At 38.5% G+C, this 27,259-nt stretch overlaps 1 protein-coding gene and 1 non-coding gene across 5 annotated transcripts in view; both read right to left on the bottom strand.

Moving 5' to 3' along the window:
* aipl1 (aryl hydrocarbon receptor interacting protein-like 1) overlaps nt 1-23,973 on the bottom strand; it is a 40,464-nt gene extending 16,491 nt beyond the window's left edge. The window contains exons 1-3 of one of the 4 annotated variants that reach the window (XM_078930034.1): nt 23,833-23,973; nt 22,833-22,942; nt 12,316-12,431 (exon numbers count right to left, since the gene is read on the bottom strand). Coding sequence is in view for 3 of the 4 variants with exons in the window: in XM_078930032.1 (XP_078786158.1) it covers nt 22,833-23,018 (186 nt within the window). In the remaining variant the exon portion in view is untranslated. Of the gene's footprint in view, nt 1-12,315; nt 12,432-22,832; nt 23,166-23,550; nt 23,707-23,832 lie in introns of those variants that run through there. The other 3 variants (XM_078930033.1, XM_078930035.1, XM_078930032.1) reach the window with 3 other exon arrangements.
* Nucleotides 10,297-10,390, bottom strand: mir22-1 (microRNA mir-22-1). Its single transcript, NR_107160.1, has one exon. It is a non-coding gene; the product is annotated as a microRNA mir-22-1 (primary transcript).
* Nucleotides 23,974-27,259: the final 3,286 nt, after the last annotated feature.

Below are 27,259 nucleotides of genomic sequence, written 5' to 3'. Positions count from 1 at the left end.
ATAAATGCATTGAGTGGCTGTCATGAAATCGGCTGATAAGAAATATATATATAATGCTACAATAAGACTGGAAGAAGGAGGAAAGGCAGCATGTGAAACACTTGATCTCTCACCACATCATCTGCCACTGAGTTTGCACTTCACAGCTTTCATAATCACATTGCCAACGGTTCTCTGTCTTTTTGACAAGAGATACTGAAAGTGAGCAGTTTCATGAACATTTCATAGAAAAGGCAGACTTAAGGCGGAAATTATCTGCATGAAACACAAACATTTTTTTCAACAACCCCGAGGTGAACTTGAACCAAATTATGATATCTCTTGAAATTTTTCTGTTCTTTTAACATTTTTTCTTTGGTTTCAAAATCCTCAACAGCAGAGGATTTGCTGAAAAAGAGCCACTTCTGACAAAAAAAATGTAATCAATTCTTTTCTTTTCTTTGGATGGCATCTTACATACTGCTCTCAACTGGAATACCATCTTGTCCTGAACTTTCACTCCAGCTTTTTCACCAAACATAACACAAAATGACATGTTAGAAATTATTATTTAGAAAAAACAATGTGTTGGGATTGAACAGAATGATAAACAACACTATAATATACTTCCATAAACCATAATATAGTTACAACAAAAACAACAATAATGAACCAAAATACCCACAAAAAATGCACAATTCATTTGGACCACCATAAAGTAAAAAGTAAGAGGAAGTGCCACTTCATGTCTTGTTGTGTCTTTGACCAGGATTGAGGTGAATTGATCTTTGCCTCTCTCTTTAATCAAAGGACACCAGCTGTCCAGTCAGAAAGCTGGTATTTTTAACAGGACTGTTTCACCGGCATGCACCTTCTGTCTGAGTCCCCTGCATACAATTACTGTGTTGTGAGATGAGACCATTCACATAGGATTTTATTAACAATCATGCTTTAGATTCATTTAATGTTCAACAATTTTGTGTTCTACTCCATTAAAAACTCAATATTAACTTTAAACTTAAATAGACACTTTTTGGGTGTTGTGTTTTTAATCTCTGTAAATTTAAAGGAGAAGGGCAAATTCTTTTATTTTAAATCCTGAATTTGTTCTCATTGATTACTTAAGGTGTTTGTAAGTGTAATCAAAAATACATCACATTACTTGTCTTCCTATTGGATGTGTATTAGTTAGATTAAAAAATAATAGTGAGAAAACAAGCACTATTAATACACTGCATTATACTTATGAAGCTTCTATAGTTTTACCACTTGATGAATTGTGAGCAAGATCTTAAAAACGCATAAACTACCCACCATAGAAGAAAGGTTCATCAATGTTAAAAATGTTATGTAACAATCTGTAAAAACAGGGGTCAGGCAGAGGTTTCTGAGAAATCTGGATATACCTGAGGAACATTGTTTACCCTACTTGTGGTTTAACTCAGATATGTTTTAATGGCCAATCAGAATGTACAGAAAACTGAAAAAATATCTCCTTTAAATATGAAGTCGTGTGTTATTCCAATCAAATAAACATATTCTTTGGGTAAAACGTATTGTATGAACATAAAGTCTGATTATTTATTGTTAGTAACATTTATTTTACAATGTATTTTTTTTCATTTTTACCTATAGTTATACACTCATCTCATGCTTCATTTGTTAGCAGATTACAAATGATTAAGATGTGTGTAATCAGATCACTCGTGTGCAGCTTTGGTTCAGTTCCTCTGTGCTTTTGGCTGCAAGATTCACTTCTCCGTCTCCAGGCTAAAGGTCATGGAGGATTGTGGAAGCACGCAGCGCCACAGGCTGTGTTTGCGTCACCATGAGTATTGAGTCAGGTGCACTCCCAAGGATCTCACTGCCAGCTGCCGTCGAGGCAAGGATAATCTGCATAAGCAGCTTTCACATGATTTCACCCACAGTGAAGAATTTATGAGTGGTTTGTAAACCTCTTCAGACCTAGCCTTGGGTCTCAGACCTGCTTTGACTTAAGAGGTGAATAAGGAATATATGGCAGACACCACAAGAGTAAGAATTTTGGAAAAATACATAGAGCTATATTTATATACATATATATTTTTTTAGTGTGGAGGTTGGGCATGACGTATCATAACAAACTTGAGAAGGCTTATCTTTTTAATGTACTTCTCCATTAGAGCCTTCCTTCCTGGGTTTCTTTCATTATTTAAGTCAGCTAAAACCCATCACCTATCACTCCAACGGCCATTATACTAAAAGGACTGCAAGATAAGAAATAAAAAAGAGCAAAGGTCCAACCTTAAATAAATTAAATGAACAGATTCTCAGAGAGATAAGATTTTGCATGGCAGACCCAAGGCTGAGTTGGATTTTAGTGCCAGGAGAGATTATAAGAAGTTTTTGTGACCTTCTCAGCAAGATCCATAGGAACCCAACTTAATCTATTAACAGTTAGAGGTCAAAGTCACTGGCCTGAAGTCTATACATGCTGTGCAAAGAAGTGACTTGTAACACATATTCCAAAGTGCAGTGGGAACTCTGTGCATGAGAACAATGTATTTTTTTTTTCTTGAACTTTGAGTTTTGGTGGTCCTCCTGGTGGTTGACTTTGCTCTATGAAAGACATCAACTTTTGTAAACTTAGTGTACTAGCAATTTAATTTTTGGGCAGATTATGCTTCTTGAAGAAAATTTGCTATTTGGTATTTTGTGTTTGTTATCTGTAGTTGTGTCGGTCTCTACTTTCTCTGGTCCTAAATTCTATAAGTCACAGTTTATGCTTTAGTCACATGCACCCACACGAGGGTTGAGCCATGCGGGTTCTGTGGGTTTTTTGGGTTGTCCGGGTCTGTAGAGAAACTTAAAGAGGTGTGGCTGAATCTTTAAGGGGAGATGCAGGCTAGTGTGGCAACCTTAAGGTACCTTATGGAAATGAAACATATGATTGTCATGCATGTGGCAAGAGTAAGGATAATATAAATTACACGCATGTATGACAGACAGGTGATGCTGTCGTATGGTGTCCTTATGTTTCACTCTAGTCATTAGTGAGGTGCGCCCACTGACTTCTTAATGACTGCACGTAAATGCTGCAAGCACAGGGTGTGCAGGTGATGCGTTAAGTACCCTTTGAATGCCCACATTAACTACACTGACTGTCTAAATTCCTCATTTCTAATTGTCAGGCTGCAAGAATGGAACAGGCAGTGGGCACACAAGGAGCTCGCACTCATCCCTTATATAGCATCGTTGGGCCCCTTGTGCGCCAGCTGCGTCTCACCAACTGGATTTGTACTTACCCATAAGCGTTGTTTACGTGTTTGCTATGAGCTCTCGCAAGCAGCATGCAAGTAGAAAGAAATATGCGTGAACATTTTCACGAGTGGTCTACGATCATAAAATACAGATTAAATGAAGGTATTAAAGATTAAAGTACAGATTTGCCTGTTTTTTGCCTGAAGAGAGCCCATACCCACATGTAAGGGCAGTTGTGACTAAAACTTGAGTCCCAAACTTTGGAGCTCTGGATTTAAATTGTAGAATTGTCACTAGCCCAGACTGGAATACAGACCCCTTGTACCCTGCTTTTGCAGAACAGTAGCTGGATTGGCTCCAGCAGCCCTGTGACCCCAAAAGGGATTCGGCAGGTTAGGAAAATGGGTGGACGAAAGATTGCCACTGTGCTGCAGAATCTCAGCCTTATGACTGCATTGGAATTCCCTTCAATGATGACCAGTCTCCAGTGGGACAGAAGCAGCCCCACATCATTACACTGCCTCTGAAAAATATGTAATAGATTGCCATTGTTTTAATTTTTATCCCAGATGATCTAAGCATAATAATCAAGAGCACACAAGTACTGTTCATTGAGTCCATCTTTTTGAACCTTTTTGAACTTTTTAAGGTACCAAGTGCTACACAGTAGACACACCATGTTCTTCACAAATCTGGAACCATTCGAAAAAAAAAAAGAAAAAAGAAACAGGATCCACCAGGGCATGCAATTTATTTAACTAGCACTTGGATAGCTTAGTTGACTGCATGCAGAACCAGTACGACGGAGTATTAGGGCTACCAAAAAAAAAAAAAAAAGTAAAATTACGACATTTTATCTCGTAAATTTACGAGTTTTTTTCTCGTAAATTTACGAGAAAAAAGTCATAGATTAACAAGGAGAAAACACCGAAGTTGTCCGTTTATCGGAGCATCGCTTGAAGATGAAAGATGTGGAGCCTTTTGTGAAGCTTTATTTCCAGGTTTATTATCGGTTTAAAACAAAGAGATTCTGAACCTTAGGCGACTCAAAATCAGATTATTGTCAGTGGAGCCGGTTTTCCGGGGTTCAGTGTCAGTAAAGCGGAGTTTCAAATGTAAAATGAGGAGCTCAGAGACACGTTTGGGTGCAGAGGATCGTTGCAGCTTTTATTCTCCTTTTCATTCACAAACCCTGAAGTTCATCTGTCACCTTACGTCATGAACCTGTCATCAGATCCGAACACCAATGCGGAAGTAAACGTCCCGTTATATCATTAAACAACAAAGATGAATGAAAATAGTCTATATATATTATATAGTCTATAAATATTTTATTAGCATTAGAACGTTGAAAATGCCAAAAAAAGTGATCCTCCTCCTCAGTCGGAAGCGTCACACAAACGTAGAGATCTTGTTTTGGGTGGAGGAAGAAAGGATTGAAGTGGAAAGCTGCAGGGACACCAATGGCTTCATCGGGCTGCAGGGATCCTGCAAACCAACCATCAATAAATAAAACTTTAATAAATTGTAAATCAAACAAATGAGGTTCCAGATATTTGGAACGTTCAAGCTCATTCAGCTCACCTGTTCAACAAAGTTTAGTCAGTCTGCTCTGTTGCTGCACGGCCTTCACCTGCTGCTCTGCATACTCACTTCCACTTAATATCGTAAATTTACGAGTGTTTTTCTCATAAATTTACGACTTAAAATCTTGTGAAATTACGAGTTTTTTCTCATAAATTTACGAGTTTTTATCTCCTAAATTTACGAGTTTTTATCTCCTAAATTTACGAGATAAAAACTCGTAATTTTACTTTTTTTTTTTTTTGGTGGCTTTTTTTTTTTTTTTTTTGGTGGCCCTAATACTCCGTCGTAGGACCAGCACATGGGAAACCAGGTTTCGTTTAACAGGGGATGCAATGACCTTGTTTTAGTGTGGGCCCCTAGACAAAGCCTTCACGCTACTGCCTAACTATGTAGCTACGTGGCTCATGGGGGATTGGGTTTGGGTCTCCCTGTTCTGGTCTCTAACCCGGATAAATTAACGGTTAATGTCAAGAAGGGCAGCTGGCGTAAAACTCTACCAAACCAAATTCCCAAATTTAGTGAAAGCTGTTTGGCTGTGAGGGGATATGCTGAAAGGGGGCACACATACAATTTATTTAGCTAAATCCAACTTCAAAGTTCCTTGCAAATTACAGAAATAATGAAAGCTGAAAGAAAAATGTTTTAAGAAATAAATAAAAGCAGTAGGAATAAAAATTCTATAATTCGATTGAAAATAAAATGTTATTTGAAAAAAAGTCTTTCTATTAACACTCACGTTTGTGGACTTGTGAATAGGAGTTTAGCTATTTCTTTAGATGCATTCTTTGTCTTCCCTAGTTCTGCATATTGAGCGTTGCACCTTAAAAGTGAAAACGGTTAACAGCCTACTGAGTTGTTTGTGGGTCTAAGATACCTGCTTGATTAAAAACAAGAAAAATGGAAAGTTGGCTGAAACGATTTGTAAATCAAAGGCAAACATAGTAGCTTCTTTCACATCGGGCATGGCAGCAGCCATCAGGATTATCTTTTTAAAACTACTCAGGTTTGTGCAGCACAAATGCTAATACTTACTGTGACGGCATAAAAGATATTGCTTCACCGTTTTTTGTAATGTGCTGTGTGAAGCGCCTGGTTTGAACCAAAGAAGTGATCTTTGCTGTGCTTGTAGACTTAAGAAGTAATAAACCTTTACCACCTTAGCATTAAATTGATCGAACCATTTACAGTGCTATTAGACAGCTGCATCATTGACTCCACTCTTATGCAGCAGTAGCCCATGTTACAGTGCTTATCACTATCTACTGATACAGTAAATTGCTTGTGTAAGGGTTTGTGGAGCAGCTCACAACATAAGAAGATTATTATTTATGTTCCCCCTGTTAGTGTAATGTACGTCTGCAGGAAGTGTGTTTGCTAAGTCCACAAGCTTGGACTCTGGCACGCTGCTTTTAGCTGAACGCCTGACGTCTCCAGGTGAAAGCAAGAGAGAAACAAGGAACAAATCACTCGTGCTACACTACAGCCTTTTAGAATTTAAATCTTTGACAATGGCCTTACTAAAAAAGAAGCAAACTTTGGTTCAACTGATGGAACAATAATCTATCATGACGCATGTCAGGTAAAATCAAGCTGTCCAGACTATCGATCAACACAAAGCATAAATGCTTTCTTTCTAAACACTGACAACTATAGGATGACTGATGGAATGTAAAATCCATCATTTCTGTTTTCAGCAGCTGTGTGTTTATCTTATTCTACGGTTAGAATTTGCTCCAAAGCACAAAGACATAACATAACAGTGCTTTTTAAATTCTCCATCCATCCATCCATCCATCCATCCATCCATCCATCCATCCATCCATCCATCCATCCATCCATCCATCCATCCATCCATCCATCCATCCATCCATCTTATTTTTAGAGCACTTGTAAAAGGCCAGAGCAAACAAAATGCTGCATCTCCCCATCTTTTTTTCGTTTCCTTATTTTTTTTTACATCTTCTTAAAAACCGCAAATACAGTTTTCCATCACAGCAGTAGAGTTAAGCTTAGAGTGCAACTCATTTGTTTAGTCACGTCCATCACTCATGGACAACATATATTTATAAATAAAACACAAAATACATGAATCCATCCTGTGAAATAAAGAATGCCAAATACATTAAAAAATACTTCTGAATAATTGTCTTTAAATTGTGTAAATTTCAAAAGCAATTAAAAACAAACCCTCTTGTTGTTGTAATTACCGTTGTCCCCTTTGGCTACGGTTTCTATGCAAAGTTGCTTCTGGGTATTGTATTGTCCCTCTTTCCCACTCCCCTCCGGGAGAGGAGTGCGAGTTTCTTCCCTTTTTTCCCGGAATCTTTTTTTTTTTAAGAGGTTTTTCCTAAGAGGTTTTTCCTAACCAGAAGGAGGGTCTTAGGGCAGGGATGCCCAGTATTATGTCATTTTTACTATATAATTACCGGTATGAAACCTATTGAGACGGCTATTGTTGTAATATTGGACTGTATAAATAAAATTTAACTGAATTGAATTTAGTTTAAGTCTGTACTCTCGTCCTCCTACAATTCAAGTTGCAAATTTTAATGATAATTTTAAATTGAAGCGATATTAGTGTTTGTTTTTTAAGTCAGTTTTTATACAAAGGTGTTACATTTTACTTGGAGAATAGCACTGTGAATGTTTGCATACAGCTAGAAACTGTAGCCGGACCCTGATTTTGCAGTCCCTGCCAAAAACAATTTTTTCCCCCCTGAAACATGTTGCTATTGTAAAATTGGACTCTGATACTCTTGTAGCAATGAGCAAACACACAATTTCCAAAATATCATTACTGAGATTTAGGATTTTGTTTCTGTGTTCAGAACCATTTAGGTGTAATTCCCTGTGAGATGTAATATTTGTAATGAGGAACCTTCTACACCTTGCCAAATGATCATAAACCTCTGATAGTGACATGGTGTTGTGCAAAGATCTCTCAACACTTTCAAGAAACTATATCACCGAAATGATGAATGCTGACTTGCAGTTTTCCTTTGGGCAGCTTTGGTAACCAATCAGAGCCTTGTCTATATTTCAAATACATTTAAATGAATCCTTGCAGAAATATGCATTATTTCCCAGATCTTTAAGTTGAGCCAGTACTGTTGTGCAAACATGCGATCAATTTTCTCTGACTCACTTTTAATTTAGGAAGAGCAAAGTTTGTGAGCATTTGTAAGAATCTAGAAACCTTGTAGGCCACAGCAATTTTAAATAAATATGTATGTGTTGAAGGGGTAAAGGACAAAAAATTCACAACCAAGCAACTGTTTATTTGGTCAGTGTGTAGGGGTTGTCTCTGCAATGATCACACTGTTGTTCTTTTTGTTTTTAAGCATATCTTTTATTTTGCATTTTTCAAAACATGTCCCAATTTTCTTACAAATACACTTGATCAAATATTGATTTTTTTTTCATAAATTACACAAGACCTGCCAATAGAAGTGCAGTAATGATCTGATGTTTGACTATGGGCCACATGCTTATCATGTTTGCCAATTACATATTACTGCTGTAGTTTAGCACTCCACAAACCTGGACACGCCTTTGTGTCATCTGGACTCACTTGGTAGTAAAAGGTCAGCAGATTGCCTCTTTGAATCATGGAGGCAGAGTGTTAGTCATGGGAAAACAATCACTGCACCAGTGGGAAATTAGAAAAGATGCATGTATCTCCATCATGCTTACACCCCTGTGATATGATTGGTTTCAATTGAATTATGTTGCCCAGCAACCTAAATATAGTCTGAATACACAGCTTATCCTGTTAAAAGATTGTACTCATCTTAAATGGCGGTGCGGACACATCCACCAAAATTTACTTGATTTAAATGATGAATGAGAGGTTCATTCTACTGTAGTACTACACCAAGTCCAATAGGAAAAATTGGAGATGAAGTGAAAACAAATGTGCAGCAGTCCTCCAATCAAAGGTTTTTTTTTTTTAAAGAAGTGAATGCAACTTTAAAAAGAGACTGATAATTAAATAGCTGAATGAACACCAGATGAGATTTGCAGTAAATCTGTTTTTTTTTTTATTTAGTGAGAAGACAATTTATGAGGCTTTGTTACTCTGCATACTGGAAGCACCTACATTGTTAAGAATACATCTATGCATCACATTGGTTCCATCTTGTTGTCCATCTGTGAAGCTCTTTCACCTCATCCTTCCTTTTGCAATCTCTTAATGCACTCACAGCCCAATTCCCTGGGAGCGGCTCAGGCAGCAGAGCTACCGACTTGAAACAAACCTTCAGAACACACAAGGTCGCAGCGTGACCCTTGTATGGAGGTCTATGACGCATTAATGCAGGGTACTGGCAGCGCTGCGTTAAAGAGGATGTACACAAGACAGACTGGAATAATCCTGCGTCGGTGCAGTATTTGTGTGTGCAAGTCAAAGTCTGCAGCTGACGAAAATGAGGACTGTGGGGGGAAGATGGTAAAGAGGACTTGAAGAGAAGACGTTTTGGGCACACAGGCCTAGTTAGGAACCAGATAGAATGCAGGATTGTTGACGAAGAGGACGTCGTACATCTCACAGAGCAAGGAGTCCGCCCAGCTTTTGGCTCCATCTGTGGTGTTAACCACAAGCTTGAGGAGTGAGAGAAGGCAGCACAGAGCATGTGCGCATCAGAGAATGAGTCTGGACATCTGGTTTTGTTAAAGCCTCAGAACATTCCTTCCCTCTGTTCAACGCTCTCTGGCAGCTTTTAAAAGGACATGTTTGCTATAACATCCTGCTCTGGGCATCACCATAGCTCTTGAAGTTCAATTTATGGCTGCTGAAAGTCGAAAGCAAGGTGCCTGTCTGACCGTTTATGAGTTCCTTAACATGACACTCATGGCAATTACAGAGAACCGTTGATGACAGCCGGCTTTGGACTTCTCCGCATTTCTCCTTGAACAGATTTCAGCTTTTCCAAAAACCAATCAAGATGGTGTCAGCAGTGAAACACTTAAAAAATCCAAAACAAAGAATGTTTATCTTTAGATCGTTATCACTATAGTTTTCAGATGACATGTATGCATTAACTTTTCAAAATTGTATTTTTCTAAACTAAAATCAAAGAAAATGCAACATTCATAGCAAAACATGATTTTACAAAAAAAGTTCATGTATAAGAAGAAACTATTCTTTTTGTCTTAATAAAAAACTGAACTATGAGATGATGTAATGGAGATGAAACTTCCAACTGTGTCAATACTAAAGCAACAAAGATGCAAAAACCCATGAATAAAACAAAAAAATAAAACTGAAATGCAGAGCACATGGAAAAACATTCCAGAATGACCAATGCCCTTTGCGATGCAGAACAGTCGTTACATGATACAGCAAGAGTCATGTTGTAAAAATGAACACATGAATATGCTGTATAAGTGACATGATTTCAATGCAGACAAGGGTGGTCTCATTATTTCATATGATGATGAAGTGTTGTCCCGAGTGTCACTCCCGGGAACGGGCAGAGCTTCCAGGCAGGAAAGAGCCGACCACAACAGTTCTTCAGCTGGCAGCTTTAGCTGGTGCACGAGAACATAAAGCTTGCCAGTGAAGAACTGCTGTGGGTCAGCCAGTGAGAGCACAGACTCCCAACATGATGTTAAACATGTCACAACTGGAGGAAATGTGTTTGCACAGCCCTGGTGAAATCAGCTGCTTTTTCTCTTGAAGCAATATTCTGCCTTCCACGAAAGAGTAGGAGATGAATGAGATGTGACATCTGTCAATCAAAAAGAAAAATAAAGGCACATTCTCCTACAGAGACAAAAATGTAAGAAAGATAAATAAAAATATGAAAATAATATTAGGTTAGTGACATATTGTTACTTTTTCAGACCATTTTGTAACTTAAAAACCTCTATAATTTTGTGAAAAATGTGAGTAGAAAAATAAAACTGCTGAAAAATGATACAAATATGGGCATAATTTGCATAAATATGTTAATATTTATTTAAGATGCAAAAATCCTGAAGGTGAGGTCACCAAGAAAAAAAGCAGCTGTTTTTTTGAAATTGTCTTAAACCAAGTAATCAAAGATCAATGTTTGGTAGGAAAAAAATATTTCATTTTTTGAAAAGATAACCTGAATAATGTTAATGACATGACATATTTTTCAGTGCCAACTCTCAGGATTCATCAATTTTAGAAGATTAAAAATCTTGCTGCCTCTAAACCTAGGATGGAATACAGCAAATCCTCTGTTCCATGACAAATCAATCAGGTGCTACTGAGCTCCTTATGGCTGCAGGGTTGTATTTTATAATCGGAAAAAATTAAAACCTTTTTTGTTCTCCTTATAAAGTCTAATTATACGGTCTGTAATTTAATCTAAATACAATCCTTCTTTAAAAGGCCCACTAAAATCATCTTTTCATTTATTGTTTTAGCATTCCCAGTGGTCTTTTAATTGACCATACCTGTGCTGTTTTCTAGGAAATAGTTCTGCAGAACACTGGGAGTATATTAGAAATTTGCCTCCAGCTTGTGGATGGAACTGAATCTAAGCCTGCCCAGACTTCCCATCATCACTTTGTTGACACTCTCTCACTCTCTGTTGGAGCTATTTAGCCGAACAGCTTTGAGCAAGATACTAGCTCGGACAAGGAAAACAAAGACGAACATGGATTCAGTCGTCTAGTGGAGCAGAGATGGGAGCTTGTGGCCCACCAACTGTAGCACCTCCATTACAGCTACAGCTCCATTTTTTTGTTTGCTCCTGATTCACAACGATTTAAAAAAGGAAATACTTAGAAACGCAATTTTAAGCTTAATCTTTTCAATAAATTTACGTCATCAGAAAAATGCTAGAAGAACGTGTTAAAAACACCAAAAACAGGATTCAATGGAGGAGGTCTTTAATTTTTAGAGATACTTAGAAACTCACTTTATCATATGGTAAAGTTTTATTTGACAACTTAATTTGTAACAATCACATGTCAAGTAAAAATGAGGTAGCATGCTTTTAAAACTAATCTCTCAAATTATTATTCATTATCATTGAAAAGAAATTCAATACATTTTAGAAAGAGCAGATTGAGGATCCACATGCATCGTGTTCTCAGCCTGGTTTGTTCTACAGGTATACAAACTGAAATCAGGGCCGGGCAGAGGCATATGAAAGATCTGCAATGTTGTTTATGGTAAGGGGCTAAATGGAGCAATCCTTAAACAATATGTCAATAATGAAATGTTAAGGGAATGAAACAAATTAAAGGCAGTAAATTATTTTTACTTTTTTGAAAAATGGATATAAACCTTTCTGAATCCACGCAGTGTGGAAAAACAACTGAAAATCAACACACACAAAAAAATCATCGAAAGTGTTTGATTTCATCTTCAGGTACGGGAAGACAAAAGAGTGCTGCTTAAAGCTTTTGGATACAGGTCTGCTGTTCGCTGCCTAGAAATAGTCTGCGTTTCAACTAGAGCAAAGATCATCAATAAACTCCAAAGATACAACAACTTTGAGGTTTTTTTTTAAGAGTTACAGAAAAACTCACTTTGTCAAAACATGTTTAGGTTTCTTCCATGTTGGCTTCAGCTTTTGGCCTCAGTGGTTGTTGCTTGGCACAGGGACACCAACAGACTGCTATGAGCTGGCTTCAAGGCAAACTCTCTGAGAGAAGGTGGGGAGAAAAAAACAAGAAAAAAGTTTTTAAATAAATCCATTCTTTTTATTTTTTATTAGCAAAAGCTGCGGTTTACACTTAGCTCCAGCTAGCACAGACACAAACAGCCAATTTTCTTGTGCAACGGCACAAACTCTACCAGCGGAGTGTCTAAATCTGTATGGTTATACATAAATGAACACATAGCTAAGTAAAATGACAACCTGGAACTGGTATGTGCCGCCCTGAGGCAGTTCAGTTTTACAGGATTCACAAAGGCTGACAATGAAGAAATGTTTTTCCTACTTTAGACACTTACACTTCTTTGGCCATTTTAATTTACTTTGGGGAAACTCCTCAGTTTTGCATCTGTATTAATGTAATAAAAAAATGGTGGAAAAATGAATGTTTTACCAATAATGGCCTCTGACTACTTTGAAATACTGAAACCAGACATGACCTCCTTAGGTGTTTGCAATTAAAAGTGACAAGAAAACCCTCTTTGTGATGCGCCCCTTTAGCATCAGCCTTCAGCTGGCCACTGTGTGATACTTATGATAAGCCCAGGATTTGTCTTGCCTGGCTTCCTTTCAACTGGCCTGACTTCAACTATAGCAGTCAGTCTGTCTGAAAAGCCTTTCCCTACCAGCATATTCTTTCACAGTTCAAGGACAGGACTTTAGGCGAACTTGCTCCAAGCAGCCCAGCGAACCCGGCAACCCCTAGAAACTCAGCGAACTCCACGCTGCTCTGAGCAACACTGGAAAGCTCTGGACTGCAAAGACACATGCGCCGTGTGGCCACATGGTCCTCTTCAATAGAAACCAGTTTGAGAAGGAATCCTAAAAGGGCTGATGGCCTTGATCTTCTGAATCTGGAGCAATCCATTGTGAGTGTGTAATATTAGAGATGAGATCCAGGGCAAAGACTGCTCCTTTGTTCTCACTGAGTACATTTACAAAGAGGTACCTGATCACACCACTAGCCTTTGCTATGAGTGGAATCATTAGTTTCCTTCTGACAGTCACAGATTACATTTAAAGTAACTAAAGTTTATGCAATGGGAAAAAAAACTGGTTGATAAAAAATGTATTATATAATCATGCAACAATCAGAAACTTGCTAAATAAGAATCTCATTGGTGATAGGCCCAAAAACACAACTACCTTTCAGTTCAGATAAAAGTCCAGCAAACATCATCATGTGTGCAATAACAGTTTCCCTTTATGTTTTAATAGATTTCAAGGTAACATTGAGCGTCAGGCAAATAATTAAAAAAAAAAAAAAAAAAAAGTCTTGTGACAGAGAGGAAGGTTTACCTATCATCAGTGTCATTTGCCATACCTATTACTTCTTAGCTACGTTCTCTCCCTTCTCACATTATGTTAAGAATGCACACGACAGGAACACTGAGGCCATCGCAGAACAGAGAACACCGTGTACCAGAGGACTGATTTATTACACAGAGCTGACGATTCCCAGGACAATTACAGACAGCCTAAGCAACAGGCTGGAAATGCCTTCTTACAGTATGTGCGTACAAACACGAGCACTGCAGAGTTTGAGAAAGATTCAGGTGTAGTTGTGTAGGTGAGAAGACCCAGAAAGACCTTGTTTATCATCTGAAAGGATCTGGTGTTTTTTTCTTTTTCTTTTTTCTAGAATCTTTATCGAAACAAATTAAGAAAAGGTAATGTAAAGCTAGTAATAGAACCAATGTAAACAAGAATGAAAATAACAGTGGGATTCTCTTTTGGCTGGGATGACAAGCATGTAAGGTTTGACAAGGCTACAGACGTATTGTAAAATAACGACTCATGTATAAGAATGGATTCAGCATCATAACAAAGCCTCAGAGTGAAACACCTAGATAAATTCTTTGATGTATAACTAGCTTGGGGGTCAACCACATGTGGCTTTGGGCTCAGGTTTAATGGTGGTAGTTGATTTAACACAAACCCTAAGAGAATATGGAGGAATGGACCAAATCTGAACGCTTGTACAGCGTTTTGCAGAAGCTCATGTGGGGAATGACCTGGCCCTTAGAAATAAAAATTTAAAAAGCCGGAATTCTAAGAATACCATTTTAGAAACAAGAAATACAATTCACCAAGACTACATATTGACATTGACACATCACAGTGAGAAAAACTTGCATTAGATTCCAAGTTTCTCCTCCCTTTGACAGAATGAAAGCCAGTGGCGGAAGAGCTGTGATCAGCACAAGGTTAAGGTTATGATGCATTAGTTTGTATTTGAATGGCTGAGATTTCTGTCACAACTCAAAAAACAAATCCATGCATCAATATTTCAGAACCTGATCAGTTTTTACAAGTTGCAAAATACTTTGTGACTGAAACCCACAAGCTTGGCAAAAGAGCAAAATAGAACTTTATGACAGCCACATAACGGCACACCCCAGATTAATCAATTTACAGCCAGCAAAACAACTTTAAATTCCAGTTTGTCCCATGTGAAACATTCTCTAAAACAACACAGTATGAGGACACTTTTTTATACCAGGGAACATTTCTTTATCTGTTACCTTATTTACAAGTAAAAGTCAATTTAATCTAAGAAAATAATGCAATTAATGTCATAAAATAATCTATTTACTACTCAATCTGTATGTCTTGAAATTCAGAATTGGTCAAAAAAAAAAAAAAATAGAAATTTGTTAACCAAGGTGAGGCAACCTAAAGGCCCGTACACACCGGGACGAATATTCGCCAGCCGTTTTTCGCCAGCGTTTTTCAACACGTTTTTTGTGTTCACACCCAGGCGATTTTCGCTGACGATGAGCCGAGCGCACATGAAATTTAATTCCCTGACATTAGATGGCGCTTAATGTAAAAAAGAAATACTCCTGTACACAAGGTGGCGCTGCGCAACTTCACGCTTCTTAAAGTCGCTTTTCACTCAGAAGAAGAGAGCAAGTATTTACACGCTTGTCAGAATCAAACAAAGAAAACATGAATATTTCCAGTACCAGTAGCTCCAGTTCCAGCGATGAAGAAATTATTGTTCTGTTGAATGATGAAAGACGCCGGAAATGACGCCGATTTTGGGTACATCCCATAGTTACGAGAAGACAAGAACATGGGGAGTTTTATCGACTGGTACAAGAGCTGAAAATGTATCATGAGCGGTTTCGGGGATGTTTCAGAATGTCCGTCAGTGAGTGCATCTTCTTCGTCTTATTTCTTTGCGGCAGTGTAGATGCTACTTGGCGTCTATCTTCTTCGCTGGTATGTGTGCTCAGAAAGGCAGTTTTGTGTTTGAGCGCCCCCAAGTTGTGTTTTACTGTAACTTCAGAAGCTCCAGACACGTGTGCAAAAGCGCCATTCTCATTGGTTGTATAGTTTTTGACGCGGTGCGTCAAACCAAAAAAAAGAACCCGAGGCGTTTTTTAAAAAGTGACGCTTTGGCGCGTGGCGTTTTTTCGCGTCGGTGTGCACACTCACATTGGTGCCCTTTGTTTACTCACGAGGCGTTAAATGTCGGCAAATATCGCGGGCGAAATTCGTCATGGTGTGTACGGGCCTTAAGGCATAAAAAACAATATAAAGTAGCCTTTTATTAAGTACTACTTTATTTTTAACAAGTATTACCCTAACTGGGAAAGCAGTCTTTCAGAGTCATCAAGACTGATTTTATATCAAATATAATGGTAAACTACAGTTAATTTAAATTAGTGATGTAATTAGTAAACTGATCAAACCAAAGGGAATCCTAAAAAAAGAAAAATGAAATGTTTGGCATGTAACCTTAAATAGGTCAACAAAGCAAAAGATTAGTGTTGATCAGAATGAGGCAATGCTTGGAATTGAGATGTCTGGTTTCTGCTCTGTAGCATGACCTTCATGTCCAGTGGTATGTAACTGCGCTGTATCCATGAAGACAACCACTTTGACTCTGCCTTTTTGTTAGCACTGCATTTCCCTATACATATTTCCACATTCCACATGTCTCTAAACGGAGGGGAAATGTGGTACATAATCAGAGGGCAGCTGTTTACTACAAACTACACCGTTTCTGATTATACCTCTACTGCCAATTCGCATTTGGTAGTAATCACTGAGTGACGCAAGCAAAACACCTCACTTGTAAAAGTCAACAAGAAGGTGTAATGGACATGCAATACACAAAAGCAAGGATCCAGCTCAATTCTACAGCTTTTGGAAACTCTTTCACAGCATTGTCAGCAAATAAAAGTTGTAAATTATTCAACTGCCCCTAGAGCTGTAGAGAAAAGGGTCCTTTCCTTGTTTACAATGTTTTTTCCCTTTATTGGAGTTTGTGGCTTTCATTTAGGAATGGACCTAAGAAGGGCCAGTTTTGCAATACGTTTGTGGGTGGAATTTTGTCCATGCCATTCCAAAACGTTCATGGTTTTCATTATAATACTGTTTGCTACTGCTATGCTTGGATGTTCCATCCTTCATTTCCAGTCTCATTTTAGTTGCAAAACAATCACACAAATATATCCAATAGATTCTAATAAGGGGTGGTCAATTAAAGATCTACTCACACCAGAAAATCTGTACCAAACCATAAGGGTGGGTATACTGCCACGGAACAGAACAGTCACATTGGCTTAAAACTCTACACTGGAGGTCTAGATCTGTCTGGTATGGTTTACTATAGGTGACGGTGTGGATAGGACCCCTACAGGTTACAAAGAACTCTGCCAATATGCTTGACCCAGACTAAATGTGAAGCTGTGCATCTCTACAGTGCAGTAGATTTTTTGGTTCAATAAAATGTATTAATTTTTGTTTTATAAGAGACCAAAAGAAAAAAAACACTTTTAAAAAAAGTATTTCTTTTCTCTGCAATAACACGCCTGGATACCTGTAGAAAACAGTGTAAAAGTAATGCTTTCCAAGAAAGATTACACTATTTAGCCTGTTCTTCCTTCCAAGAGTAGAAATGCATGACCTAAAGTAAAAAATACAATAAGTAGAGAATGAACCACACATAAACCTGAGCTGTAACTCTAGTAAAGAGGCATGCAAAAATTAGCATGTTGAATCATTCATGCTTTTTACTTCTTTAATTAATCAGGAAAGAGGGAGCAGAACCTGATATTTTCAGGATGTCTGTTTAACAAGTAGGGTTGGGTCGCTGAGTTGTAGAGACACAACCAGCTTCTTCGCCAAATGAACAATTACAAAATGCATCGTACCAATGGAAGAATTTGCATCGCATGCATTTGCATCCATCTGCATAAAATGTATATTTGGCTGTTTTTTTAAAGAATAAATATGATCTTATTATACTAAAACAAGCTGCAGTAGAAAACTGACTACAGTGATATCTTTAAGCTACCAATGAAATCTAAAAACAAAAGTGTTCTTCATTCAAGGCTTTGTTGGGTTAGAACTCCTCAAATGTAGGAGCCATGAGCAGTCGCGCAATTGTTTTCTTTTTGCACACCTAAGCAAAACAACCAGACAGAAATTACACTAGTTTTTGTCTGGGACACAACTTTTCAGAGCACAAGGCATGCCAATGTACAAATCTGCTTCACAAGCTGTTTTTTCTTTAGAAAGATGGTGACGTCAGAAAGTCAGCAGGTGGGAAGAGGAAGAAGAAACGGCCCTTCCAGAGAACTACTGCAGGGACTTTACCAGGTTCTAATGCAGAGCATGTGTTAACAGAAAATGCATGGGAACACTTGGTCATTTGAAATGTTGGACAGGAGAGATTCAGTCATGCATGTTTAGTTTTTTTTTAAGTTAAAGCTTTTTTGTTAAAAGAGAACATTTGATATATTTTTCAAGTTTAACCAAGCAAAAGAAAAAAAAAATCTTAAAAGAGGCAACAGTTTGTCTTTCTATCAGTTTGGAAAGTTAGTAGTAAAGTTCCAAATAAATCCAACATTTCTCTGTGAAAAATGAGAGAAAAAATATCCAAAGTAATAACCTAAAAAACAGTAGCTAAAAAAAAAGGGCAAATGTGAGACGATGCTAAACAAATCTGTGCATGTTAATGTCAAATATGAATTTAGGAAATTCTATATCCATAAAGAGTTACAGAAAATGCAATCAAACTGATCAGGGCAGGGAGCCGAAGGTCCTGAGAGACAAATAGAGTGAAACTAGGGGTGTGTATGCTGAATAAAGAAAAGATTTGTGTGCTTCCTCTGGCTGTCATCTCCCTTCCTACCACTGGGAAGAAGTGAGTCAAAGAGAACATTGTTTCTCCCCATGTATGTTTGTGCCTATCCCTTGCTCCAGTTAAATGCCTCTGTAGTCCCTATGAATACATCCTTCCGCTCTCTGTGTGTCTATATGTACGCCCTTTCCCTTCAACTAGCAGTTTAGTTTGTGAGCTGAGAGACAGGAAATGCCTGTTGGGCAAATGAATAAGAAGAAGCAGCTGCCCATGCATGGTACAAATTCAGAGGAGCGCCTCAGTATCATCCCTTGATCCCAAATATTCCCTGAGAGGAGCGGAGGCATGCAAAGGAAAGAACAGAAAATAAAAATAAATTTATTTATATTTATATATATATATATATATATATATATATATATATATATATATATATATATATATATATATATATATATATATATATATATATATATATATATATATATATATATATATATATATATATATATATATATATATATATATATATATATATATATATATATATATATATATATATATATATATATATATATATATATATATATATATATATATATAGGGTTAACCTGACTAACATGGTAAACCCCTCTGCTGTCCAGACTTTTTGAGGAAGAAAGGGTCATAAATACTAAGGAGTATTCATTTTCCAGTTGTGTTCAGCACGCTACTTCTGGGCCTCATTCCTGAAGAATGGTGTCATAATGAGAGTCAGAGGCGTTTTTTTTTCCCCCTTCGACTAACTTAACTACTGATAAAAGCCTTTAAAATGTGTGGAAAAGCAAGCTGTTTAGTCTCAAATATTTTTCAGGGAAGGGTAACAATTCTCATAAATGCAAAACGTCTAGGGCCACGACTGCACCACACTAAGCTTTAGGTGAGCCACCAAGAAACAGAAGAAGGCTTTGCTAAAACACTGTTTCAGTAAAATGTGCTTTAAAAGAAATGTGGCTAGGCTGCAAACTATGGGTTATAGAGTCATCAGGGTAACATTGTTTTCATGCTTTTAAGTTTAGTTGCATGTTGAATAGACACAAAATGAACCCAATCAGTAAAAAATAAAAGAAAGTTCATCATTTGTATTAACTCAGCAAACAGGACAACACAAAAGGTTACAAGCTTCTCAAAATGTCTTTTACTTTCTGTACATGTGAAAATTAATTTTTGCCGCTTTTAGACAAGTGGGGATTAAAAAAAAAAAGAGATTTCAATGGTTGTAACATCAGGATGCTTGGCAGTGACATGTTAAATGAAATTTAAAAAACCCCAAAAACAAATGAAAGTGAATATGTTTCTATGTGCAAGGCCGTTTCCTGCTGCTCTGGCTCCAGCTGCACCCAGATGGCCTGAGAGCACCGAGAGCTAAGCTGACAAACATCTTCACCCTGACCTAAGGAGATGGAAGAACACTGATCTGACCTGCCACAACTTTCAAACTTTGCTCCACTCAAACTGCATTTTGAATCCGCATTTCATCAGCAGAGTTTACATGGCATGAGACTGGTACAGTCATTTTTTGGCATTTAATGGTCGTCACCGTTAAATACCGCCTGTGCGGATGGGGGCGAGAGTGAACTCATCGTTTAAACAGCTTGAAAGAAAAAGTTTATTTCCTGCTTTTTCTCTTCCTGGTTAGGTCTTAAATCCACAACATGAATAAAATAACTACAAAGTCCAAATACATTTTTGCTTTTTTAAGGATGCATGGTAAGACCGTCATCCACTGGGGCGTGGTGGAATACTGCAGAGAAGTCAGTACCCCGAATTCACGGAATGAATTCGACATTCACAGAAGTAAACCAATGTAGAAAATCAACTGAGAAAAGCCTCCATGTCAAATGTACTGATTACTTTTGCTCAACTATTAATATAAGACTCAGATTTATTTAATGCAACATATTATGGAGGTATTGGAAATTCTTTCTTGAATTTTTACAGCATGCACCGACCTTTTCTTTGCACTTCTTTACGTCATCTTTTCATGATACGCTTTTGTTACCCTCCATGACCAGTTACACCGCTTTATATCACCTTTGCTGCACCACCTTAATTGTCTCCTCCTTATCCTCTTCCGCTCTCACTGTCTTTAGGTTGGTCAGTTCAGCGAGGCCGAGGTACATTCCTGGGATGCCTCTTGCATATGGTCCACATTCCAGTCGGTCTGATGTGAGGCCCACCGCTCCTCGCTGCCGGCCTGCAGAGACCAGCCAAGAGCTGAGCTGACTTCTACGTTGTTCCAGAATCAAGTGATCCGAAGGCAACTTTAGGTTTACGTTAGCCAGTGAGAATATATGGATGTGACCCTTGAGGCCAACCTATAAAAACTCAAAGACGCCCAACCCAACCATCAAACATCTTGTCGTCCATGTCAAAGAATCTCTTTTCTGTTTTGGTTTCCTTAAAAAACTGGACCTACATGTAAAAATTATTAACAGTCAGTGCAAACATTGTTTTCTTAAAAGACAAAAAAAAACCTGAACACTGAATTTATTGCTCTACATAGAAAAATTCTGGAAACGCTGTGACTCATCAATTCAACTAATCTTCAGGTTGTTGCCACCATTTTTCAGCAAAACGATCATGATCCTTGGGTGAAAATATGGATAACTGCTATTATTTTATTTTTAAAAAGCCGTCCTGGTGAGCAAGCATGTTTATTGCAGCAAAGTTTGTAGTGCAAGGCTCTAACCTCAAGGTGAAAATCCTGTCTTTCCATTAAAGCCGTGGAGAAACTCAACCTAGCTCTATAAATCTGCAGTGCCATAAAAATAACATTTACACACACATTGTTGAATTTTAAGACCTTGCTTTATGCTCCTTTCGACTCTAAATGTTATACATGGAATTGTTTCCAATAAATGTAGATAAGAGACCAAACTTAAATCTTAAAAACTTGGGGGAAAAAATGTCCTGGAATTAACCATGAGACTGTCAGGGTGTGGCATCTGAAATTTTGCAATCTCACTGCAGCTACTGCATTTCCACCGCAGATCCTCCCCTTTTTGGTTGGCCTTCACAACCGTTTAGCGTTTACTCCTGCTTCGTGACACCATGTCACCTAGAAGACTTATTATCCAGCTTGAGTAAGCATGGCAGTGTGGACAAATTCAAACACCTTTTCTCTAATTTCCGGGTTCCCATTACAAAACACTGATACTAGGCTGCAAGTTTTCTGCAAAAACAAGCAAAATGTGTATTTGCTGAGTAAAATAACATTTATTTTCAGAATGGGAGATGAAAACAATTATTTTTTATTCTGTTTGCCTGACATTTTAGATAGTGTGGCAGAAGCATCATCATTCAACCTTTCACTTATCTCTAAAATCTTTGCTTGTGTCTGTACATTTCCGCTGGGTGGCTGAACTGATCAAATCAAGCTCAGAAGAGAAAACTAAACCAAAACTGATGCAAAGCCATCCAGTCATAGCTGAGACAACATTCATGCAAGGTGACAAAATGACACATCTAAATTAAACTATAGGTTTTTTGAAAACCCTTTCATTAATCATTTAAAAACTTCTTCAGATGGATACTCGCGTGACAGATAACGAAGCCTTGTTAATATGTTCTTACACTTCATTTCAAAGTTGAGTTTCCTGTATGAGGCTTGGGATGTGCCCAAACACTTAAAAGTCTATTCTTTTAAGTTATAAGTTAACATCCAGGCTAATCAAACAGTGACGCTGATAATCCAGATGTTTCCAGCTGTACTGGACTTTGGCCAAGGCTACAGCATCATGTGTGATTCATGGCTAAAGAGGGGATAATTAAAGCTCTTGAGGAACCAATACAGGAATATGCACCAACTAATGAGTAAGTACTATAAAAAAAAGAAAAAAAAGTGGTCTTTTCCTTGTATGAGATCACCTTTAAAGAAGAATAAAAATGGAAAATAGGGATAAACTTGTCTTTTATCCTGACATTGAAGGAAATATGAAAAAAATGGGAGTCTATTTATAAATTCAGACCATTCTATCTCACTTTAGGCGTATAATATTTAGTGTCATTTAGACATTTTTTAACTAATACTGGATAAGATGAGCTGTACAGCTGTGAAAAGAACACACACACGCCATGCAACCAAAATTGATGGTAAATTGGGAAAAAGAGAGCAGATAAACTATAAGAATGAAAATGCAGTTGTCAGTCATAGCAAATTATCAAACTAAACTTTTGCAAGCAACAGAAACAAATGAAGTTAAATGTTGAGAACCCCTATTAAGTCCAGATGTTAACACCAGCTTTACCTTCATGAGTGCAGGAAGATCCTGGTTCCATGATCCAAAAGCTGGTTGGATTATTTGATATAGGCACCAAGACATGATGATGGTGGGGGACAAAACAGCAGAAGACGAGTCTGAAAGGAGAAACGAATGAAGGAAGACGGAGATAGAGACAGAGGAGGAGGGGGGTGCGCAGATCTCCACATCCATGTTGCGCTGCAAAGGGTGGGGCCTTGAGGAATTTACTCTGCTCTCTTCACGACTTCAAGCCTTGTCGTGGTGCGTCCACACCAGGTCAGGCTGAACGGGGCTGTCATTTACGATCGATTCTAGCGTAACGCGAACGCAACACTTCTGCATATTCCCCTGACAAGTTCTCCTGGTTTGATTGGGATTTTTATTCCGGACACTCCCGCTCCATCCCAGCTACAGAAAAGAAGGATTTCGCGTAGGCCCAGCCCACACAGATGTACGGTTTGACGTCGGACCCTAAACGCGCACTCCTATAGTCCTTAAAGGTTACATTCGCCTGAAAGTTTTGCAAATCCAACCTCTTACTTTTTTTCTGACGCCAACCAGCGGACTCTAATAAAAGCGCAGTGGTTCTAGGACATTTGTGTGTGGATTTGAGGACCACTGTTTTCTCCCACGCCTAGTTCGGCTGCTCCTTCTGTAAAGTTGCCACGTCCGTTCCGTTATCACGCACATCTGACCCGCAAACTGCGCACGTTTGACGACTTACTCATTAAGTGCGCAACAGTTCTGGTGATCGCGGCAGCTGAAGGGGAGTTGAGTTTTCCAAAGGTGCGCAGATCAACAAGCAGCACACATTGAGAAAGAAAGAATGCGGCCCCAGAACGAGCGAGCTGTGCGTGTCGGGCCGCTCTCGGGTCCAGTCCAGTCTGTTACATCGGAACATTATGAAAGCCGCAGCCACACCTTAACTCTCAATCATTTCCCCCCCCCCCCCGGCCAGTTCCAGCGGTTTGTTCTTCACTCGAAACACACAACAGCTTTCACCGACCCGCTGTTCGGTTCTGACAACGACGCCGACAAAACGGTCCAGTGTGTGTGGGTATCCGCGGGTCCGGTCCCACCCCGGGATCTGGGCTCCGTCCTCGCCTCCTCGGTCCAACTCCTCTCTTCAAACCGGCTTCTCACTCCGATCAGCTGGCAGGACCGTGACGTAATCATCCACGCCCGACCAATCATACGTCAATGTGGCAAAAACTCACATCGCTCCTCCCCACGCCGCATACGTACGATGATGATCGGACGACTGAGCCAATGGCAGGACAGATCCCTGTGAGAATCAGGGCGGGCTTTAGAAATATAAACCAATTAGGTTGCATCTACTCATGGAAGGTGTTTCATGCTCAGACCTATCATGCGTTGGCAACTCTCACTGCTGGGAACTTGTCTGAACAGCAGGAATCTTTTCTACTCCCTAACTACTAAAAAACTATATAGTGCGGGACTTTCTAGGGCCATGGATTTATAAATCATCATGTAAAATCAACTGAGCTTTTAAGTGTATTATAATGTTAATTGCTCTCTATAAACAATCCCAAAACGGTATTTTGCTCCATAAACGCATTTCCTCTAAAAACCTGAGCACCAGCCCCTCCCAGTCCACGAAAATGAGCCGGTCCTCACATTGTGATGTCACAAAGTAGGGAACTGACCCTTCCAGGAAGAGTCAGTGCTGCCAGCCCCGCCCCCAGGCTAACATACAAACACCCACTTTCTCCGCGGAGCTGGCAGTGACTGACAAAACGTTTTCCTTTCATAATCACAACATTCACATCCAAAAGTTTGGATGTTGTCTGCGAAAAGCAGACACGCAGCGGAGGCCGGCTCTAGTTGACGGCATGAAATGTACGGCACACACCAGGAGCGAAAGGCGGTGCCTCAAAGATCGAGTCGTCATACTTCCGGGTTGGAAAGGAACTCTAGAAAATAACTAATATTAATAAAAAATGCGTTGTTTTGTGTGCCAAAGGTAACATATTATCAAATACATGGATATTGTTTACTATAAAAGGTTCAAGAATAGTATGGCATAAACCCTTTAATAGCCTTCGTAAAGTGTTCATGTTTATTAGGTTTTTAGGGTTTTTACTTTGGAAAATCAGTCACATCTTATTTGGCATAAAAAAAGTAGTTAGCACGGTTTCCGAATTTCTTTTAAAATCCAGGGCACAAGTTAGTCCTGCACTATATAGTTTTAGCACTTAGGGAGTAGAGAGGGAATTCAGGCATGGCAGTAGAATTGGACAGCACTACAAAATGGCCAAAGCACTATAGTCCACCATGTAGTGAGTAGTGAAGGAATTCTGAAGCAACCATTATCATTTAAAATATACATACCTGCAATTATTGTATTTTTTCCGACTTTTGCCACTGTTTACAAACAGCAATGTCCTTCTTTTCCTTTCTAGCACCATCTTGCCTTATTTTAGAGTGTATGCTCTCAGACACCTTTGTCCACAACATTGTTTTGACTTGTAATTTTTTTTTTTTACATTTTAGAAATTTCAATAGTGTAATGAAAAAATAAAGTTACTTTGATTATAGTCATTGTAAATCTTTGCTAAGAGTCAAGAGAATTTGAGTCTTTTTGGAGGTTCCTGCTCAATATAAAATACGTTCATCAAAACAGCTGAAGGCCTTTAAGCATTGTTAAGAACTTTTTCCTCTTTTTTCTGCTCACACAAACACAAAATACCTGTGGTTTGGAGTGGATTATGATTTGGCTTTTTACCACCACATAAATGACTGGCCTTTTTACAGACAGAACCTCAATTGGAGGTTTGCCTGAAGTCACAATTCCATGTTTGGAGAAGAGAATGGAATGTGCAACATTTTCCCTTCAAATTAGGGCAAAAATGAAACATTTGTTTAGCAGCTGTGGATGCAGCTCTACCTTAAGCACCAAAGGTGACATACAAATCTCAAAATGTATTTGTATTGTGAGAATCAGCTGTGATACTGTCCAGACACCAGCAAAAGCATTTAAAAATTACTGTGACGTGGAGCTGTAAACAGATTTATTCTTGAGTACAGATAGTCTCTGAATTAACATACAGGGTGTGGTGTTACATAACTGAAAATACCTGAAGCCTTGTCAAGCTGCTGCATTGCATGCCCGAGTGATTTTTTTTTCTTGACTTCTTAATGTGATGAGTTCTTACACGTGCACATACTTCCACACCACCGTGGATTGTCAGAGTTGGATAATTAGAATTGCATGTTCATCTGTAATGTGTTAAGTCAGATTGGGTTTCAATTGCACATGTCTTTGCAATTTCAAAAATGTGGCTAAAAATCTTGTAAGAGATGAGTTAAAAGAATAAAATGTACCCAGCACTATCACAGCTTTTATCTGCCTGAGACACAGAAGACTGTGGGAATGCAGCATTCTGTCGACAAATTAGTGTTACTGTAAGTCAGCTGTAACACATTTTTGCTTAGGCACAGTGACACAGCTTTTCCTGCTCTTGTAAATTTTAGGTGAGTCGTTGAAGCTGGTAGAGGAATTTGGTATCAGGTACTATATTCTTCGTGATCTCTGGGTCCTCATGGGGTTTCAGTCAAATGTCTGCAGTTTCCTCGTTGTTTATTCCCTCTTTGTGCTCTTTTATGTGTGTGTGAATGGAGGTTACTATTAAATAATTTACCACTAGCAGAACAAGCTTACACTTTTAAGGTGTTTTATCAGAGGACTAGAAACCAGAGAGTTTCACATGGTAACTTCAGCTATTCCTGGAACTGCCCCTCCAGAACAAAAATGTCAATCTGTTGAAACCTATGTTTGGGAATAGGAAAACACTCCTGGATGCTCTAAAAACTTCTGGCATCACTGCTCTTGTAACCAAACATTTTTAATATTTTCTCTTTCCACCCCGGGTATTTTTCAAGTTTCTAATGTAATTCCCACTCAAGAGTTGTTGTCCCTACAGAGTACATTGCCCTCTAACAGTGTTTATCAACCTTTACCTTGGATAGATAGTTCCTCAGATTGCCTGACTGGATTTTAACAATTCACACTACCTGTTTTGGGAATCTCACGTTTTGACTTTGGAAAGATAGTTGTTCCTGTATTCTCTTCCAGTCACTGGTCACAACATTCCCTACATGACTTACTAGCCTTACCTATGTGTTGCATCATTTATAGGACATGTATGGTGTGGTAAACCTTTGATTTCACTCAGGGCATGTACTCATAAACATCATGGGGATATTTCTGTGCGGTAAATCAGTCTTTCTTATGTTCTCTGTGGTCAGATTCGTTCATCCTTGATGTTCACTTTGATGTTTTTAAAGTAAAACACTATGCATTCTGAGGGACACTTTCTTGTCTCAACATCCTACTGTATCTAAAATACTTATCTCAGCAACATATTTAATTACTGGTGTCATGTTTTTGTATATAGCTCATACTTTGTTTT

The sequence above is a fragment of the Oryzias latipes genome, chromosome 13 (assembly GCF_053564925.1).
Source record: "Oryzias latipes strain Hd-rR chromosome 13, Olatipes_Hd-rR_3.1".
Lineage (NCBI taxonomy): Eukaryota > Metazoa > Chordata > Actinopteri > Beloniformes > Adrianichthyidae > Oryzias > Oryzias latipes.
This window is presented reverse-complemented; position numbering and strand designations above follow the sequence as displayed.